General features: G+C 42.1%; 1 protein-coding gene across 1 annotated transcript; it reads right to left on the bottom strand.

Annotated features, from left to right (window-relative positions):
* LOC109232202 lies at positions 19,049-21,983 on the bottom strand. The gene is made up of 3 exons (XM_019397889.1): positions 21,690-21,983; positions 20,583-20,942; positions 19,049-20,503 (listed from the first exon to the last, which is right to left on the bottom strand). Exons 1-3 carry the CDS (start codon positions 21,981-21,983, stop codon positions 19,049-19,051), a joined length of 2,109 nt encoding a protein of 702 aa, XP_019253434.1.

Consider the following 22,383-nt stretch of genomic DNA (forward strand, 5'->3'; position numbering starts at 1 on the left):
AAAGTTCAGGTAAGGAATTCTATTGACCGGAGAGAAGGTACAAAGCATTCCCCGAGTCCCGTGGTTCTAGCACGGTTGCTTTATTGACTTAAACTTGGCTTTAATTAATTGTGGACAAACTGTGATTTGTATGGTTTTCATGTTTCACCTATCCGCTTTTATTTCTTGATTTTTAGATCTATTATTAAAAGAAAATGTTTTTTTTGGATAAATTATGTTGTCAAAACCACGCTATGCGAGCGAATGCGTGATCGAAACAAAATTTATTAATTTTATCATAACAGCGCTACGCAAGAGAATCCGCAGTTATGACAAGGATTATTAGTATATTATTACTTTTGAAAAAAAAAGTTACTACATTTAAAGGAATTAATTAAATATTAACTATCGCGCTACGCAAGCGAATCCGTTATTTTAGTGAAAGGAATAATTAAATAAAAAAAATAATTAAAGTTAGTAGAAATGGTATGAGATTATTGAATTAAAACATTGAATGTTAATGTCACGCTACGCAAGCGAGTCCGTGAAATAATAAAAAAAAAATTAAAACGCACCTACTAGTTGCGTAGCGTTTAAATTAATTAAAGGTACTTAAGTTATTGGATTGTTGTTACACATCATGAAAATTAACTAATTCTTAATAAGTTTATTCAACTAATCTAGTAAGTATTATTTTTGAAGATGAATCATATTATTTATTGAGAAAGTGGGCCACTTTGCTTATTTAGTTATGGCATTGGGCCAACATCTATAAAATAAATGGACAAAATATTTATAGACTTCTTAAAGGCAGTGAGCCTGTTGGACAGAATCTGTCTTGACCCTTTATTGGGCTCCGAAAATGGGCACAAGCTGAAAGCCCAATGGATTTCGACTGCTGTTTTACTAAGACAGCCCACCTGGGCTAAATTGCGAGTCTGGCCTCTTTTGCTCTAAGTCATTTACCCTTATTTTTAGCTAGCAATTCCAAACACCTATTTAAGATCTAGCCACTTTCTACCAAAAATTTAAAGTCCTAGTAGAGATGGTCACATGTAAAATCTGAATTTTATCACAATAAATAAAGGTTTCAAGCATGGCTCTTTTGTTATTTCTTTTTGAAATAGCCTATCATAAACTGGCTAGAATTGCACAAGGTGCAAAAAGAGTTTTTAAACACATTGCAACCTACTTGAAACATCTCATTTTATATGCATCAAAACTATAATAGATAGAAAAGACAAATAACACATGAATAAAGAGTGTTTGATCAGCCAAGGATTCATTTTTTACATATGAACTACAACAAGATATATTTAAACAATAAAGAAATTTAGCTAAGCACTCATTTATTTAAACGGATATGCTCCCAGCAATCAAGATGATTTCAAATCTTCTTGTTAATGTGAAAATATCTGCAACATAATATTAAAGAGTTACCTGGGTCGCAGAATAATAAATACAACAATGAAGAATGGAAGCTCAGGAACAAAGGCAGCAGAAAACAGCAGCTGAACAGCAGCAAAAACAAACAAAAATTCGTGTTGGAACAACCCGAAAACTTAGAGAAGAAACCCAGAACCAAACTTTGAGAAGACTTTACTTTTCTGAAAGTTTTTTACTCTAAGATTCACTCCTAAGACTTAAAATTTCAGCTTATTTTTCATGTGTTCAACTGCTGAAATTTTTTATATTTTTGTGTGTTCAAGCCCTTCTAAAGATGTATGGAAGTGTGATGGAGTCCCCCCTTTAAATGAGGAAAGGGCAGCCTTTAATAGGCAAAGAAAAGCCAACTTTTTGGACAGATTTTGGTTCACCAACAATCTGTCCAAAAAAGGGACTGACTTTGTGTGCTAAATACTGTTCAAAGGCTGTCCAAAAGGTGAAAAGACAGCCTGAAATCTGCTATAGCAGGAGCAAAGAGTCATTGCAGCCACCCTACTAAAAAGTAAGCTACTAGTACCCTATTTTATGATAAAATTATCTAAACTTCAGATTTTAACAACATCAATATCACCCTATTGATTCAAACTAAACCAAGTATTAAGACATGTAATTAAACTTCATCACATGAACTATGAACCAACATGAGCAAACAAAAATCAGCTATTAAAGCCAAGTAGAACACACGCTATCGCTGAAGCGATTTAAAAAAACCAACTAGACAAGTATAATCAGAAATGGATCAAATAAAGAAACAAGACAGAACTTAATTATAACTAAAATCCAAGAAAACAGAAAATTAATAACGGGGCAGAGGATTATGATTTTTGTTGTGCTGAAGGACTCCTCAATTAATAGGCCCAATAGTTAATTTCTTATTCATTTTAGCTTTATTATTTTGGGCCCAATTTGTATAGAATCCGAGCCCAGTTGGTTTGTAATAAGTCATGTTTGACTTTATACACCATCTGATTTTTCTAGAAGGCAACAGAAGAAATATAATAAAAATATCTTTGCTTTTTCTATCTCTTCTCTCTCTCGTTTTAGGGTTTCCTTTTCATTTGAGATTTCTCTGGTTGACTCCGATAATGGAGTCTAACATGGTATCAGAGCGGTTCAATCGATCCGCCTCACTCGCAGCTTTCGTCCGATGGTAATCATCAAGCTTGGTTCGACGGTTTCGCTCGGATCGAAGAATATCCTGTCAGAATCTTCTGGAAGCTTCTCTAAGCTCTTCGTCTATTTTCCGTCATTAGAAGACCTTAGCTTCTTCAGGTGTGCGAAGAAGGAGGGTAAAAGTTCTGTTCTCTTAGTTGCATGTGAAAATCTAGGAGAAATTAGGGCATTTTGCCATACTTGTGAATTTATGATCTGGATTAGTTCTGTGGTTGTTAACAAATTGTTAGCATAGAAATTTATTCTGTGTGTGAACATGGGAACTTCTTTAACCTCTACTGATGGTTTTGCTGAGTTCATTGTGGACTCATCTCACTCATTCTATGTCCATCCCTCTGATAGCCTGGGAGTCAATTAGTTGCCATACCGTTCAATGGAACTGGTTTTGTGCACTGGCGCAGTAGTATGCTTACTTCCTTATCTGCCAAAAACAAATTAGGAATAGTGACTGGTAAAGTAGCTCAGCCTCCACCTAATTCTCCCTATTATCCCTTCTGGGAAAGATGTAACGACATGGTGAAAGCTTGGATCACCAATTCTTTGACTAGGGATATAGCAGTGAGTGTTATGTGCCTCAGCACTGCTAGGGAAGTGTGGAGTAACATAAATGAGAGGTTTGGACAATCCAATGGATCCAAATACATTCAAATCCAAAGAGAAATTAGCTCTACCTCCCAAGGGTCTTCTGATATTGCTACTTATTTTACCAGAATGAGAGCTTTGTGGGATGAATTGAACTCTTCTTATGTTGGTCCCACATGCTCTTGTGGAGCATTACCCAAATTTATTAAAGACCAACACCTTTTCCAATTTTTGAGTGGTCTAAATGAGTCCTATTCCACAGTCAAGAGTAGCATTATGCTTACGTCTCCACTTCCATCCATTAGCAAAGCATATTCTTTGCTTCAACATGATGAGAGCCAAAAGGAAAACCAGCCTCCAAATCTGGGGTTTTCTAGTGATTCAGCTTCCTTTTCTGCTACTTCTTCCAACTTCAACACTTCTGGAAACTATCAACATAGTGCAAAGCCCTTCAATCAAAGAATCAATTTTGATCAAACTAAGAAGTCCTCTTCTCTGTCTTGCAAGTACTGCAAGAAGCCTGGGCACACAGTAGACAAATGTTATAGGCTTCATGGTTTTCCAACCGATTTCAAATTCACCAATAACAAAAGGGCTGCTTCTACTTCTTGTGCACAAGTGGAAGATATTGCTGCTCAAGTGGTACCTCCAAATGAAACCACAGCTTATGGCTTCAGCAAAGAGCAGTATCAGCACCTCTTGTCCCTGTTTCAACAGGCTCACATATCTACTGGCAATCATCCCTCCACTTCTGGTGACAATATTGCCTTTGCCAACTTTGCAGGTGTGTGTCACATGCCTATAGAACAATTTCCTGTAGTTAATTCTGAAGTTCAATGTTTGTCTGCTCAGTTAGGAAAGATACCTTGGATATTGGATTCAGGTGCAATAAATCACATGACATCCAATAAACAATTTCTACACAACCTACAACCTTTACCTAAACCTTACCTAATAACTCTACCAAATGGATATAAAGTTAAAGTAATCTCTACTGGGTCATTACAACTTAGAACAGACATTATCTTACACAATGTGTTGTTGATTCCTTCTTTCCACTTCAATCTTATTTTTGTATATCAACTTCTTTCTCAATTACAATGCTTAGCATTATTTAGTAGTTTCTCTTGTTTTATACAGGGCCCTACTCTGAAGAGGCCACTAGAAATTGGTAGAGCTTCTCATGGACTGTACTTTCGGCTTCCTGATATGCCTGAATGTTCACCTTCTATTTCTGTCAATCCATCTAGTAATGCATGTAATGTTTCTAATATATGTAATGTTTTCAATTCTGTAATCCCTTTCCCCAGTCCCTCTAGTAATTCTACCACAAATGTTAATAAAATGGAATTGTTTTGGCATCCAAGATTTGGCCACATGCCTCTTCATAAGATGAAATCAATTTTAGCTTTATCTGACATTATCCCTTCTAGACAATCATTTTCTTGTTCTATTTGCCCTATGGCTAGACAACAAAGACTTCTTTTTCCTGAAAGTCATATTAAATCCACTTCTCCTTTTCAGCTGGTCCATTTAGATCTTTGGGGACCCTATAATACCAAAACATACAATGGTTTTAGATATTTTCTCACCATTGTTGATGACTTCTCCAGAGTAACTTGGTCTCACTTATTATCCTGCAAAAGCAATGCCCTCACAATCATTAAAGCTTTCACAAAAATGGTTCAAACTCATTTTCAATCATCTGTTAAAACATTCAGAGCAGATAATGCTTTTGAACTAGGTGGAAGTTCTGAAGCAAAAAACATTCTTCTCTGAAAATGGGATTCTCCACCACACTACCATTCCTCACACACCACAGCAGAATGGTGTAGTTGAAACAAAACACAAACATCTTCTGGAGACATCTAGAGCTTTACTATTTCAATCCCATCTTCCTGTTAAATACTGGGGTGAATGTGTACTGACTGCAACTTATCTCATAAACATGATGCCTTCTTCTGTCCTAGACAACATCTCTCCCTTCCAAAAACTTCATGGCACTCCTCCATCATATGATCACCTCAGATCATTTGGATGTTTATGCTTTGCCACTAGTCCCAAACCTGGGAGGGATAAGTTCCAATCTAGAGCTATCAAATGTGTCTTCTTAGGATATCCTTGTAGTAAAAAGGGATATAAACTACTCAATCTCACTAATCATTCCATCTTCTTTTCTAGAGATGTTGTGTTTCATGAACACATCGTCCCCTACTCTTCTCCCTCTTCCCCTCTACAACCTTTCATTTCTGTTCCTTTTGAAGATAGATTACTCTCCCCATCCTCCCTTCCCTCTCTTCCTCAAGTTCTGCCTTCCTCTCTTAATTCTCCTGCCCCTAACCCTTCTCCTACTCCTCCTGATTCTCCTCCTTCTCCTGTTCCTCATCCTCTTGATCCTCCTCTCCCTCCTGTTCCTGATCCTCTTCCTCCTGCACATATGGATTCTCCTCCTCTCAGAAAATCCACTAGGACATGTCACCCTCCTACTTACCTCAAGGATTATGTTTGTTCTTCAGTTGTTACCAAATTTGCTTCTGATATTCCTAAGGTTTCCTCCATTGAGTTGCACATGCAAGAACCTCTTTATTACTAGCAAGTTGCTTCTCACCCTGCTTGGCAAGAGGCCATGCTACAAGAATTTAAGGCTTTAGATGCAAACCATACCTGGGATGTTGTTCCTCTTCCACCTAACAAGAAGCCTATTCCCTGTAAGTGGGTTTATAAGATCAAACAAAAGTCTGATGGTTCCATTGAAAGATATAAAGCTAGGTTGGTCATTAAGGGTGATACTCAACAGGAGGGCATTGGTTATAATGAGACTTTATCTCCTGTTGTCAAATTCACCACCATCAAGTGCCTACTTTCAACTTGATGTGAATAATGCTTTTCTTCATGGTGACCTTCACGAAGAGGTTTACATGAAGCCTCCACCTAGCCTTCAGATTTCTGCCCCCTTGGCTTCTGGTTCATCTCCTTTGGTTTGCAAGCTTCTCAAGTCTCTCTATGGCCTCAAACAGGCTTCTAGGCAGTGGTTTTCTAAGCTGTCTGAAGCTTTGTCTTCAAGGGGCTATATTTCTAGCAAGAATGACTATTCACTATTCACCAAATCGAAGATACTCTTACTGTCATTGCTGTCTATATTGATGATATTTTACTTGCTGGGGATGATGTGAGTGAGCTTGATAATTTGAAGTCTTTCCTGGACTCCCAATTCAAGATCAAGGACCTAGGGGCTGTCCATTATTTTTTGGGTCTTGAAGTTCTGAAGACTCCTCATGGGTATTTGGTTAGTCAGCACAAGTTTGCTTCTGATCTTTTGAGTGAATTCAACTGCCATCATTTCACTCCTGTAGTCACACCTCTTGAGTCTTCTGTCAAGCTCACCCCTGATATGGGACAACCCCTTACTGATCCCAGCCTCTACAGACGTTTGGTTGGCAAACTAAATTTTCTGCAACACACTCGCCCTGATATTGCCTTTTCCGTACAACATTTGAGTCAATTCCTTCAGACTCCTCAAGTTCCGCATATGCTAGCTGCCCTCCATGTTCTTAGATACTTGTTAAATGATCCTGGACAAGGTGTCATCCTCTCAAACACTTCTGACTTTTCACTTATGGCTTATGTTGATTCTGATTGGGCTGCTTGTACTCAGTCTCACAAATCTATCACTGATTTTTTTATCACATTTGGAGGCTGCCCCATTTCCTGGAAATGCAAAAAGCAGCCCACTATCTCTCTTTCCTCTGCTGAAGCTGAGTATAGATCTTTGAGAAAAGTTGTGGCTGAGATATCTTGGTTGGTTCGAATATTTGGTGATTTGGGTATGGTCTTCTCTTCTCCTATTCCAGTATTTTGTAACAGCCGGGCTGCTTTGCACATTGCCAAGAACCCTGTTTTCCATGAAAGGACCAAGCACATTGACAATGACTGCCATTTTGTTCGTGATTGTTTGCAATCTGGTTTGATATCTCTTCATCATATTCTACTGCTGATCAGCCTGCTGACATTTTCACCAAGTCTCTTGCAGTCCCTATTCATTATCATTTACTTGGCAAGCTTGGAGTGGCTTCCCCTTCCAGCTTGAGGGGGGGTGTTGGGCTGAAGGACTCCTCGATTAATAGGCCCAATAGTTAATTTCTGATTCATTTTTAGCTTTATTATTTTGGGCCCAATTTGTATAGAACCCGGGCCCAGTTGGTTTGTAATAAGTCATGTTTGACTATATACACCATCTGATTTTTCTAGAAGGCAACAGAAGAAATATAATAAAAATATCTTTGCTTTTTCTATCTCTTCTCTCTCTCGTTTTAGGGTTTCCTTTTCATTTGAGATTTCTCTGGTTGACTCCGATAATGGAGTCTAACAATTTTACCATATACTCGAGTATCCGCGCAATGACGATAGGCAGTGGTACGACTTCGAGCAAGCTTCTATTGTTGATATTCTCGAAACCAAAAACTCCGGCGAATCCGAGTCCAGTTTCAATGATATCAACGACACAAGCTTTCTCGAGGCCGGTTTGAGAAGAGAAACGAGAGGCAGTGGTGGTTGAGGGGCGGAAGTAGCATGGCCAACGGCGGTGGTAGGACGTCGGCAGTGGGGGTGGCTGCCGGTGGTGGTCGGTTTTGAGGTTTTGCATTGGAGATATGGAAAGAGGGGGAGAAGAGCAAGCTGGTGGTGTAAAATTTTTGGAGTTTGGGGTGGTGGGCGGCGGCTAGGGTTTCGGTTAAGCTTAGATCTATGGAGATTGAGAAGGGTTATGGGATTTTGGAGTTCAGATTCATGGAGAGGAGGTTGAGCGGAAGAAGTGGTGAAATTTTGGCATGGTTTGGAGGTTGGCCGCCGCCGGTGGGCGATTTCCGGCGGCGGAGCTGGGCGGCGACGGGCGGCAGAGAGATGAGAGAGTGAGGAGAGAGGAAGAAGAAAAGAGAATAGAAAAAAATGGGGGCCGAATTTCTGATCTTGAGGCCTTATATACATGGAGTGGAGAGTGAATTAGAACCCTTAGATCAAAGTGGTATGAACGGATGAGATTTAATCTCACCTCACTTATCAAAACGACGTAGTTTCAAGACAAAACTATGTCATTTTGAGCTCTTTCTTGGCCAACCACCTAATGGACCGGGTATGGCCGAATTAGGCTCAAATTTTGGACCAATTTTGGCACAATTTTAATTAAAATATACTAGCCCAATCCTTTTCCCTCTAATGAATTAATTAAACTAAAAGTCTAATTCTCAAATCTCCAAACACACACAAAAATAATTATTCAAAACTACAATGTAAAAGAAAGAATAAAAATTAGGCATTTACAGTTGCCCCTCTTTGCTCGAGAACATGAAGAGTTTTCGTGCAAAGATAGTGAATGCCATGACTAACTTTTGCTCACCTATGACTCTAATGAAAGCATTTTTGAAAAAGGGGTGACCGAACCTTACTTCCGAGGTTGCCTACATATACTTGGCTGTAAAGAAATCAGGTCAGTGTAGTTCTGGAAAAATTTGGTAGCTGGGACTACCAGACACTGGAGTTAATAGCCTGTTTGGCCAAGCTTCTTTTTGGCCAAAAGTGCTTTTTTTTGCCGAAAGCATTTTTGGCCAAAAATTAAGGTGTTTGGCCAAGCTTTTGGAAGGAAAAAAAGTGCTTTTGAGGAGAAGTAGAAGCAGTTTTGGAGAAGCAGAAAAAAGTAGCTTCTCTCCAAAAGCACTTTTGAGAAAAATACACTTAGAAGTAGTTTTTTAAAGCTTGGCCAAACACTAATTGCTGCTCAGAAGTGCTTTTCAAACTAATTAGCCAAACACAAACTGCTTTTCATCAAAAGTACTTTTGAGAAAAGCACTTTTGAAAAAAAGCACTTCTCAAAATAAGCTGATTTTTGCAGCTTGGCCAAACGGGCTATAAGACTGATGTTGCTGCTGCTGTTGCTGTTTCTCTTATTGTTATTGCTTCTTACATCAAAAGAAAAAGAGAAGAGCACTACATATGTCTGCAAACTAAGAGTACAAAATTCCTATCTATGTGTCTTCTGGAGTCAAATCTTGATTCTTGACTTGCTCTCTTGTGTTGACCTTAGACTGGATCTTGATTCTCTTTAAAGAAGAGATTATGACTCAATCTCGATTGCTTGCTTTCTGGATCAGAATTTGAGAAAATGAAACTTGAGAAGCTGTGCTGCTGACACGTTGTCAAAGTTAAACCTAAACTATCCTGTGATCGTCCTTCTGATGATAACTGAAACTGCAAGCTTCGATCGTCATAACCCGTGCTCTGCGGCGAGGCCTGCAAAGCCATCAAAGACGAACAAAATGAACAAAAATTTTCTGCCCCAGTTTGGACTAGGAAAATTTTGTGAGTTATCAGCGAAAGCTATAAACTATCTAATTTATTGAAAGGCAGACAAAAACAGTAGTATAAACTAGCTAAAAGAGATAAAATTTGGTAACGAATTATTGTGCAACCAGGGATCGGTTCCCGTACTACTGAAGGGAAATGTAACCAGGGGCTGGCACCCTATCTTACTGGAAGGAAATAAAATATGGTGTTAGCACCATGTATTATTGATAAAGTGTTGAATCCCTCTAGGTGAAAAAGGTTCTACCTGAGTTAAGCTACGTAAAACACCCTGAGCGAAGAGTACTTCTATTCGGAACTATGAGCTGGATCCCCCTAGGCGAAAGGATTCTACCTGAGTTAAGCTGCGTAAAACTCCCTGAACGAAGAGCACTTCTACCCGGAACCATGAGCTGGATCCCCCTCGGCGAAATGATTCTACCTGAGTTAAGCTGTGTAAAACACCCTGAGCGAAGAGTACTTCTACCCGAAAATATGAGCTGGATCCCCCTAGGCGAAAGGATTCTACCTGAGTTAAGCTGCATAAAACACCCTGAGCGAAGAGTACTTCTACTCGGAACTATGAGCTGGATCCCCCTAGGCGAAAGGATTCTACCTGAGTTAAGCTGTGTAAAACACCCTGAGCGAAGAGTACTTCTACTCGGAACTATGAGCTGGATCCCCCTAGGCAAAAGGATTTTACCTGGGTTAAGCTGTGTAAAACACCCAGAGCGAAGAGTACTTCTACTCGGAACTATGAGCTGGATCCCCTAGGCGAAAAGATTCTACCTGAGTTAAGCTACGAAAATGGGAGGTGTGAACAATTGTGATGCATGCTGAAAAGAGAAAAAATGGAGATTTTAAGAAGCTTACGTTTGGTGACGTTCATCTTTTAGAATTTCCATTCTGCACCGCTTTGTTCCTGCTTCAAACAAAGAAAGATTTATGAGTTTTCAAAGTGGTGGTTGGTTTGTGGCCTTGATCCCTTGATGCCTTGAGTAGTTTGATTCACGGCCACTGCTGTCGAAGAACCGATTCTGTCAGCGTGGTACCGAGATGCTCGGCTGCTCTGTATCATTTTCTAGAGATCTTGGATTTACATTATTTCCCCCAACTGTTTCATACCCAGATGTCCATGGTACCACTACCCTTGTCTCTAAGGCAATGCATTTTTTTCTTTAAAATCAAACTCAGTTGTCTTGCACCCAGTATCAGTTTGTGTCCGTAGTGCTTATCAACTTTCTCATGAAGCAGGTCCTGCTCATGCGACTTTTTAGTTTCTTTAAAACACTTTGTTTGCTTTATCAAATGAGATCTCAGATGGATTCGTGCCTTCGCCAATGCCATATATGCCCCAAATTGTGCTCGATATCACGGGGGAATTGTAGCTAGTTTCGCAGCCATTTCTTTGTTTTGCTTTTGATGCAGGATTAGACCGAAAGGGACTCAAAGAAAAATTATGGTAAAAACGGAATAATAATTGAAAGTGAAAAAGAACAGTGTTTAAACAGAAGATGTCCCTTTCGAGGAAAGGAATAGGGAGACTTATCTGGAGGTATGTGCCGACTTCAATGAATCATGACATGCATTTTGGACTGGACGCCTGATCCGTCTAAGCTGTCTAATTCTCAAAATCCGCCGCAAACGTTCATCTTGAATTTGTCTTGGTTGTGCTCATGCCGGAGAATCAAAGACCCTCATTCGGCTAGTAGCGCCTTTTGCAGGTTTTCGCTAACTAACCTCTCTCATTTCTCTACTAACCGTCGCCTTATGGTGCCCATATGGGTTTTCACCAATAAGACTCTCTCATTTCTCTGCTCACTGTCGCCTTATAGTGCCCGTACGGGTTTTCACTAATAAGACTCTCTCATTTCTTTTTCTCTTTTTTTTTCTTGAATAAGATACTGCAGGAGGGAGGTTAACCAACGCCTTTGGCATGGGGACTTCAAACATTCTAAAAAAAACATCGATCAGAAGTTCTTGAAAGGTAAAAAGGCGAAATGAACCTTGAATTGAATTACAACTTTGGGAACCATTTTACAGGAAAACCATGAAATAAAACAAACTTCTGCCCCAGTTTTGGAGTATTGGGAATATGGATTTTTTGTTCTGATGGGACCGAACCCAGGGTAAGGCTGCCTACGTATCCTTTCGGAATCAGGTCGGACGTAGTTCAATGACTCAGAGATTTGTTGTTTTGGCTTTTTTACAAGTACACATATTCTAAAAAGTGAGAAACAAGGAAGACAAATACTACCCAAAAAGGATTAACAAAAGGGTGACACCTATTTGGAATAGCTAGCAAACGATAGCCTTTGTCACTTCGATTTGAGAAAATAAATGCATGAAAATTCTACAGTGGGTATATATCAGACATAATATCTTTTGATTGCATCTGCATTAATAGTCATGTCTGGTACCCGTCCTTCTTCATCTACCAAGTGCAAGGCCCCTTTTGGTAACACTTTCTTGATGACGTAAGGTCCTTGCCAGTTCGGGGCGAACTTTCCTTTAGCTTCTACCTGGTGCGGAAGGATGCGTTTCAAAACCAGCTGGCCTACCTCAAATCGCCTTGGGCGCACTTTCTTATTGTAAGCGCGTGCCATTCTTTGCTGATATAACTGGCCGAAACACACTGCTGCTAGCCGTTTTTCGTCGATCAACATCAGTTGTTCTAATCGGGTCTTGACCCACTCAGTGTCTTCAATCTCTGATTCCACAATAATTCGGAGAGAGGGAATTTCGACTTCAGCGGGTATTACAGCTTCAGTTCCATATACAAGCAGATACGAAGTTGCACCAATAGATGTGCGAACAGTCGTGCGGTATCCCAAAAGAGCAAAAGGCAGCTTTTCATGCCATTGCCTGGAACCTTGGATCATTTTCCTAAGAATCTTCTTGATGTTCTTGTTTGCCGCTTCAACGGCTCCATTAGCTTTTGGCCGGTAAGGGGTAGAATGATGATGCATGATTTTAAATTGTTCGCATACCTCCTTCATCAAATGACTATTTAGATTGGCTGCATTGTCAGTGATAATGGTCTTTGGGATACCAAAGCGACAGATGATGTTGGAATGAACAAAGTCTACCACTGCTTTCTTGGTGACTGCTTTAAAAGTGACGGCCTCCACCCAGTTGGTGAAGTAATCAATTGCAACCAAAATGAATCTATGCCCATTTGAAGCCTTTGGCTCGATTGGACCAATAACATCCATTCCCCAAGCAACAAAAGGCCAAGGAGAGGACATGGGATGCAACTCTGAAGGAGGCGAGTGAATCAATTCACCATGAATCTGGCATTGGTGACACTTGCGAACAAAACTGAAGCAATCTCGCTCCATAGTAAGCCAATAATACCCCGCCCGCAGAATCTTCTTCGCCAAAACATATCCATTCATGTGAGGTCCGCACACCCCCGAATGCACTTCACCCATGATCTGCTCTGCTTCTGTAGCATCTATGCATCTCAACAAGTTTAAATCTGGGGTCCTTTTGTACAGAATTTCCCCATTCAGGAAGAAACCACTGGCGAGCCGCCTTAAAGTTCTTTTTTGATCTCCTTTGGCATGCTCTGGATATTCTCTCATTTTCAGGAATCGTTTTATGTCATGATACCATGGTTCACCATCTGGCTCTGTCTCAATTGTATTGCAGTAACCGTGTTGATTTCGAACTTGGATTTCTAGCGGATCAATATGAGCGTTGCCTGGATAAGGGATCATCGAGGCTAAAGTAGCCAAGGCATCGGCTAGCTCGTTGTGAAACCTAGGAATGTACCTGAACTCGATAGATTTGAATCTTTTGCTCAAGTCTTGCACGCATTGTCTGTACGGAATAAGCTTGATGTCTCGAGTCTCCCATTCGCCTTGGGCTTGCCGGATAAGCAAGTCAGAATCTCCCATAACCAATAGTTCATGCACCTCCAGATCGATGGCCATTTTTAACCCCATGATACAAGCTTCGTATTCTGCCGTGTTATTAGTACAGAAGAACCGAAGTCGGGCTGTTGCAGGGTAATGATGTCCAATAGGTGAGATGAGGATTGCCCCGATCCCAACTCCTTTGATATTGACAGCTCCATCGAAATACATTTTCCATACAGGGTGATCGTCTGGAACCACTTCCTCTATTGAGTTGACCTCTTCGTCTGGGAAGTATGTGCTAAGTGGCATGTACTCATTATCAACTGGATTCTCTGCCAAATGATCTGCCAAAGCCTGTGCTTTCATCGCGGTGCGAGTGACATAGATGATGTCAAACTCTGTGAGCAAGATTTGCCATTTTGCGAGCCTGCCAGTGGGCATTGGCTTTTGGAAGATGTACTTCAAAGGATCCATTCTGGATATAAGGTAAGTAGTGTAGGCCAAAAGATAATGTCTCAGCTTCTGAGCGACCCAAGTCAAGGCACAACATGTTCTTTCTAAAAGGGTGTACTTAACCTCATAATTGGTGAACTTCTTGCTCAAATAATAGATTGCCTGTTCCTTTTTGGTGATCATGTTGCCCCAGAACGTATCCAAAGGAATTATCCATCACCGATAGATATAAAAACAAAGGCCTACCAGGTTCAGGCGGGACCAGTACAGGGGGTTTTGACAGATAATCTTTGATCCTGTCAAAAGCTTTTTGGCAATCGTCTGTCCACCTGATAGCGGCATCCTTTTTCAGCAACTTAAAGATGGGCTCGCACGTGGTTGTGAGCTGAGCAATGAACCTACTGATGTAGTTCAACCTCCCGAGCAAACTCATGACTTCTTTTTTGTTCTTCGGGGGTGGAAGATCTCGAATGGACTTTATCTTAGATGGATCCAATTCGATGCCCCTCCGGCTGACTATAAAACCGAGGAGTTTCCCAGACGGAACCCCAAATGCACACTTGGCTGGATTGAGCTTAAGGTCATACCTTCGAAGCCGTTCGAAGAACTTTTTCAAATCACACACGTGATCAGCTTGTGTCTTTGATTTTATGATGACATCATCGACATATACTTAAATCTCTTTGTGCATCATGTCGTGAAAGATGGTGGTCATGGCCCTCATGTAAGTTGCCCCTGCATTCTTTAAACCGAATGGCATGACCCTGTAACAATAAGTACCCCATGGCGTGGTGAAAGCGGTCTTTTCTGCATCATCCTCATCCATTAGAATTTGGTGGTACCCAGCATAGCAATCCACGAACGATTGTATCTCATGTTTTGTGCAATTATCTACAAGAATGTGGATATTTGGCAAAGGAAAATTATCCTTTGGACTTGCTTTGTTCAGGTCCCTATAGTCGACACAAACTCTAGTTTTTCCATCCTTCTTTGGCACAGGCACAACATTTGCCACCCAGGTGGTGTATCGGATAGCTCTGACCACATTGGCGCTCAGTTGCTTCATTATTTCCTCTTTGATTTTGTCACTCATGTCTGTTTTAAATTTTTGTTGCTTTTGTTGGACTAGTGGAAAACCAAGATACGTAGGAAGCTTATGAACCACCAGATCAGTACTTAAATCCGACATATCATCATAAGACCAAGCAAACACATCTGTGTATTCAAATAAAAGTTGAATCAAGGAATCTCTGGTTTTTTGTTCAGTGTGAATGCTTATCTTCGTTTCTCTAACTTCTTCAGGACTTCCGATATTAATCGGCTCAGTTTCATTGAGGTTTGGCTTAGGCTTGTTTTCAAATTGTTCCAACTCTCTTTTTATTTCCTCAACAACCTCATCTTCATCATATTCAACCTCTTGATGCATTATTTCGATATTAGACAGCTTTTTAAGATCTGGGCATGAATTCCGCATGCATGTCATGTTATTAAAGCCGACATTAACAAAACTGAAATGGAAATAAAATGACAGGAATTAGGAAAAGGAAAAGATAGAAAACTTAATAGGAAACTGAACTGCATTTCATTGAATTCGAAAGGATAGAAGGGTTAACATCAAAACAAAACAATCATACTGAGATGTTTGGATTACAACCCTGAAAGTAACCCAAAATACAAAAAAGAAGCTGCAAAAGCAAACTACCAAGACTCCTTCCTTGTGGGGAGAGGAGTTGCTTCCCAGTTGGTGAGCATGGTGTCTGGGTCAATTAGTTGCATATCGGCACGACTAGTGCCTTCACCAGCCTGGATCATATTCACTTCAGAAAACATCTCGCTGAGGCCATGGCAAATTTCATCAATGTTTGCATGCGCCGAGGAATTTTGACCCTCTTGGAGTCGTGGCTTGACAAAAGTGTAGAAAATGTGAGGGATAGGCTGTTGCAAGACCCATCCATGCTTTTTGCGGTGTTTGGCTTTGTTTTCGTCTGCTTGTGTTGGCCTGAAGCCTAAGCCAAAAGTACCCTGGTTACCGAACGGAGAAATAGGCTCCGAAATTCCTTGCAATGATGCCCCCAAGCCTTTTCCTGGCTCATAACCTTGTCTCATCATAACTGCAGCCACCATTACAGATGTGGCGGAAAGACGAGGATGCAGAATGGGCTTTCCTTCCTCGACATGGTCCACAACAACCACTTCAAAAGCCTGATAGACAATGGACTCAGACCCTTCCTTGGCCTCAATACAGGGGATTAACGGGTCTTTATAAATGGAAGACTCGTCTTCTCCGTGAACAATAATTTCTTGCCTGTCATGTTCAAATTTGAGCATCTGATGCAAGGTGGATGGCACAGCTCGGGCCGTATGGATCCATGGCCTTCCAAGAAGAAAGTTATAAGAAGTGGCCATGTCCACTACTTGGAAGACAATCTCAAAGTCAACTGGCCCAATCGTCATGGTGAGGTTGATCTCCCCAATGGTATCTCTTGCTGAGCCATCAAAAGCCCGGATGCGAACATTGCTGGGTCGGATTCTGTCTGTATCGATCTTCATGCTTTGCAAGGTAGAGAGAGGGCATACATCTACACTTGAGCCTCCATCAACCATGACTCGCTTTACATAATGACCCTCACATTTGACCATCAAGTTCAAAGCCCTATTGTGCCCATCTCCCTCCTCGGGAAGTTCATCATCGGTAAAGGAGATTCTGTTCACCTTGAAAAATCTGTTGGCCATCTTCTCTAACTGATTCACTGTGGTCTCCTCTGAGATATGTGCCTCGTTCAGGACCTTGATTAGTACACGGGCATGCTCTTTGAATGTAGGAGCAGAGATCGTAGAGAGATTTGAGCAGGAGTCTTTCTTAGCTGATCAATGATTGAGTAATCCTGAACTTCATCTTTTTCAAAAACTCTTCCGCATCTGCTTCAGTGACTGGTTTCTTTATTGGCAAATGGCCTTCTCTAATTTGCTTGGCCTTCCTCAACTCTTCTGGAGAGTAACATCTCCCTGATCGAGTAAACCTCCAGTTTCCCCCACTTCCTCTATGATTTCCTTGCCTTTGTAGGTCATCACCGTTTTGTTGTAGTTCCAAGGAGTGGTTTTTGTGTTGGTTACGGGGAGTTGCATGGCAGGTTTGATTACGATCGGTTCTGTTATACCTTTCGTACCTCCTGCTTCTCTCTTTTGATGGGGTGGCCTCCAACTACATATAACCATGGGCTTGGAACACTGGAGTGAACTTCCAACCTCGAGATCTTTGGAACAAATAAAGTTGCCTTATTTGAGCTCTGGGCGCCTTTCACAATCAATGGCACATCTCGGCTGGGACTTACTTCCAGACCCGCTCCTTCTTGAATTGCACCCACTGTCATTTCTGCTCGACCGACCGGCTTGTAATCTTGGTCTCGGCCAATCATTCCCACAAAATGAACATCATTGTGTGCTGGCAATGGGTTATTTGTCACATTAGGAGTTTCCTCGCCATTCGTCACTACAATCAGTTTTTCAGAAATGAGTCTCTCTATGGCTCTTTTCAGAGTCCAACAGTCATCAGTGCTATGCCCTGGGGCACCTGAATGATATTCACATCTAGCATTTTCTTGAAATCCATGCGAATCGGGATGCATATGGTGGGGAGCGATGGGTCCAATTACGCCCATTTGCTTTAGCTTCTGGAATAGACTAGAATATGATTCGGCCAATGGAGTGAATTTTTCTGCCGGCCTCTGCTCTCGACCATAATCCTGCCTGGGACGAGCATTGTAGGGTGCCCAAAAATTTTGCTGCTAAGGTCGGGGGATCCTTGGAGCTGGTGCCCGTACCTGCTGATTAGGAGGCCGAGCATATGATTGAGCATTGAACACTATATATTGTGGTGGGCCCACAGAGTATTGAGGAATTGGCGGGGGATAATAATGTTGAGGGTAACTGGATTGCCTCTGCTGAACTTGCACATAAGGGTGTGATGCCCCTCTTTGAATTTCTCTGGATCCCGAAGTCATCGTGGACCCTTCATCTCTTTTCTTTCTATTTGCCAAACTTCCCGAGCCATTTTGGATCGCCTGAGTGGTGGCTTTGAGAGCAGCTTGACTCACAATTCTGCCAGTCTTGAGGCCATTTTCGACCATTTCGCCTATTTTGATTGCTTCTGCAAAAGGTCTGCCCATTGCGGACATCATGTTTTGGAAGTAATCAGGCTCTTGAGCCTCCAGAAAAACAGTGATCAACTTGTGGCTTAACTCTAGCCGCTTGCTCCCTCCACTTGATGGCATACTCCCTAAAACTTTCGGTCGGTTTTTTCTTCATATTGGACAAAGAATTACGATCCGGTGTAATATCAATGTTGTACTGAAATTGTTTGACGAAGCCCTGGGCCATGTCATCGCAAACATGACAGTGAGAGATATCTTGGTCAATGAACCATTCGGAAGCTACCCCTACAAGGCTTTCCCCAAAGTAAGCCATCAGCAGCTCTTCTTTTCCTCCTGTGCCCCAGCTGGTTGCAGTACCTTTTAAGTGGGTGATAGGGTCGTCGTGTCCATCATATTTCTCGAATTTTGGGGTCTTGAACCCTCGTGGCAAATGGATGTGAGGGAACATGCATAGATCACTGAATGAAACACTTTTGTGACCACCTAGTCCCTGTGTATTCTTTATATTCTGTTCAAGACTTTTCATTTTCCTGGCCCTCTCATCTGGCTCAACAGTCGTGGCAGGCTTTTCATTTTCACTTGTGATTCATACCGAGGAGTCTGATTGTATGGGGCTGAGACCCCAAAATCCATATTTGGAGAATAGTATTGGCCATCATAAGCATGAGATGGGGGCTTATTGTTTGGCCTCTCCACAGGTGGTGGCGGCGGGATTGTATATACCGGTGCGCCAGACACGACGAGAGGGGTGTTCCTAACCGGTGCGACTGGAGGTCGCATATTAGAGGTACCGGGGGCAGCATGGAGGCTGTGGTTTGGCACATACCCTGGTGGTAGAATAGGATCGCTCGTTGCATGGAGCGGTGTTTGAGTAGCCTGGGGTATGGTGGAAGTTCCCTCTGAAGGACCCTGGGGTGGAGGTCGTACCGGTAAACCCAAGCTTGATATACATCTGACAGTTGTTGTCTCAATTTTCTTATTTCCTCCGACTCTTGCTCAACTGACTGACCCTGCGGATTGTCACTGACCAACTCGATTTCATCACTATTATCCATTACCACCGCTCCCTTAGATCTTGTGAAGTAGTGATGTGTTGNTGAGCATGTGATGCAAGGTGGATGGCACAGCTCGGGCTGTATGGATCCATGGCCTTCCAAGAAGAAAGTTATAAGAAGTGGCCATGTCCACTACTTGGAAGACAATCTCAAAGTCAACTGTCCCAATCGTCATGGTGAGGTTGATCTCCCCAATGGTATCTCTTGCTGAGCCATCAAAAGCCCGGATGCGAACATTGCTGGGTCGAATTCTGTCTGTATCGATCTTCATGCTTTGCAAGGTAGAGAGAGGGCATACATCTACACTTGAGCCTCCATCGACCATGACTCGCTTTACATAATGACCCTCACATTTGACCATCAAGTTCAAAGCCCTATTGTGCCCGGCTCCCTCCTCGGGAAGTTTATCATCAGTAAAGGAGATTCTGTTCACCTCAAAAAATCTGTTGGCCATCTTCTCTAACTGATTCACTATGGTCTCCTCTGAGATATGTGCCTCGTTCAGGACCTTGATTAGTACACGGGCATGCTCTTTGGAATGTAGGAGAAGAGATAGTAGAGAGATTTGAGCGGGAGTCTTTCTTAGTTGATCAATGATTGAGTAATCCTGAACTTTCATCTTTTTCAAAAACTCTTCCGCATCTGCTTCAGTGACTGGCTTCTTTATTGGCAAATGGCCTTCTCTAATTTTCTTGGCCTTCCTCAACTCTTCTGGAGAGTAACATCTCCCTGATCGAGTAAAACCTCCAGTTTCCCCCACTTCCTCTATGATTTCCTTGCCTTTGTAGGTCATCACCATTTTGTTGTAGTTCCAAAGAGTGGTTTTTGTGTTGGTTACAGGGAGTTGCATGGAAGGTTTGATTACGATCGGCTCTGTTATACCTTTCGTACCTCCCTGCTTCTCCCTTTTGACGGGATGGCTTCCAAGTACATATAACCTTGGGCTTGGAACACTAGAGTGAACTTCCAACCTCGAGATCTTTGGAACAAATAAAGTTGCCTTATTTGAGTTCTGGGCGCCTTTCACAATCAATGGCACATCTCGGCTGGGACTTACTTCCATACCTGCTCCTTCTTGAATTGCACCCACTGTCATTTCTGCTCGACCGACCGGCTTGTATTCTTGGTCTCGGCCAATCATTTCAACAAAATGAACATCATTGTGTGCTGTCAACGGATTATTTGTCACGTTAGTAAGGTCCTCGCCATTCGTCACTACAATCAGTTTTTCGGAAATGAGTTTCTCTATGGCTCTTTTCAGAGTCCAACAGTCATCAGTGCTATGCCCTGGGGCACCGAAATGATATTTACATCTAGCATTTGCTTGAAATCCATGCGAATCGGTATGCATATGGTGGGGAGCGATGGGTCCAATTACGTCCATTTGCTTTAGCTTCTGGAATAGACTAGAATATGATTCAGCCAATGGAGTGAATTTTTCTACCGGCCTCTGCTCTCGACCATAATCCTGCCTGGGACGAGCATTGTAAGGCGCCCGAAAATTTTTGCTGCTGAGGTCAGGGGCCCCTTGGAGTTGGTGCCCGTACCTGCTGATAGGGAGGTCGAGCATATGATTGAGCATTGAACACTGTATATTGTGGTGGGCCCACAGAGTATTGAGGAATCGGCGGGGGATAATAATGTTGAGGGTAGCTGGATTGCCCCTGCTGAACTTGCACATAAGGGTGCGATGCCCCTCTTTGAAACTCCCTAGATCCCGAAGCCATCATGGACCCTTCATCTCTCTTCTTTCTGTTTGCCAAACCTCCCGACCCATTTTGGATAGCTTGGGTGGTGGCTTTGAGAGCAGCTTGACTTACAATTCTGCCAGTCTTGAGGCCATTTTCGACCATCTCCCCTATTTTGATTGCTTCTGCAAAAGGTCTACCCATCGCGTACATCATGTTCTGAAAGTAATCAGACTCTTGAGCATCCAAAAAAACAATGATCAACTCGTGGTTATCCATGGGTGGCTTAACTCTAGCCGCTTGCTCCCTCCACTTGATGGCATACTCCCTAAAACTTTCGGTCGGCTTTCTCTTCATATTGGACAAAGAATTACGATCTAACGCAATGTCAATGTTGTACTGAAATTGTTTGACGAAGGCCTGGACCATGTCATCCCAAACATGCCAGTGAGAGATATCTTGGTCAATGAACCATTCGGAAGCTACCCCCACCAGGCTTTCCCCAAAGTAAGCCATCAGTAGCTCTTCCTTTCCTCCTGCACCCCTCAGCTGGTTGCAGTACCTTTTCAAGTGGGCGATGGGGTCGCCGTGTCCATTATATTTTTCAAATTTCGGGGTCTTGAACCCTCGTGGCAAATGGATGTGGGGGAACATGCATAGATCACTGAATGAAACGCTTTTGTGACCACCTAGTCCCTGTATATTCTTTATATTTTGTTCAAGACTTTTCATTTTCCTAGCCATCTCATCTGGCTCAACCCTCGTGGCTGGCTTCTCATTTTCCACTGGTGACTCGTACTGAGGAGTCTGATTGTATGGAGCCGAGACCCCGAAAGCCATATTTGGAGAATAGTATTGGCCATCATAAGCATGAGATGGTGGATCATTGTTTGGCCTCGTCACAGGTGGTGGCGGCGGGATTGTATATACCGGTGCGCCAGACACGACGAGAGGGGTGTTCCTAACCTGTGCGACTGGAGGTCGCATATTAGAGGTACCGGGGGCAGCATGGAGGCTGTAGTTTGGCACATACCCTAGTGGTAGAATGGGATCGCTTGTTGCATGGAGCGGTGTTTGAGTAGCTTGGGGTACGGTGGAAGTTCCCTCTGAAGGACCCTGGGGTGGAGGTCGAACGGAAACCCAAGCTTGATATACATCTGACAATTGTTGTCTCAATTTTCTTATTTCCTCCGACTCTTGCTCAACTGACTGACCCTGCGGATTGTCACTGACCAACTTGATTTCATCACTATTATCCATTACCACTGCTCCCTTAGATCTTGTGAAGTAATGATGTGTTGCCAGTTTTTACCACAAACCAACCACCTTAAGCTTACTGGATTAAGAGGTAACAAATGTGTTAGAGTTAAGCATTTTNCGGTTGTTTTTACCTTAGATTGGATCTTGATGCCTTTTTAAAGAAAAGATTATGGCTCGTTCTCGATTGTTTGCTTTTTGGATCAAAATTTGAGAAAATGAATCTTGAGAAAGCTGTGTTGCTGACACCTCATCGAAACTAACTCCAACTATCATGTGATCATCCTTCTGATGATAACTGAAAGTACAAGCTTCGATCGTCATAACCTGTGCTCTATGGCGAGGCCTGCAAAGCCATCAAAGACGAACAAAACGAACAAACTTTTTTTGCCCCAGTTTGGAC

This window comes from Nicotiana attenuata, chromosome 1 (assembly GCF_001879085.1).
Source record: "Nicotiana attenuata strain UT chromosome 1, NIATTr2, whole genome shotgun sequence".
Lineage (NCBI taxonomy): Eukaryota > Viridiplantae > Streptophyta > Magnoliopsida > Solanales > Solanaceae > Nicotiana > Nicotiana attenuata.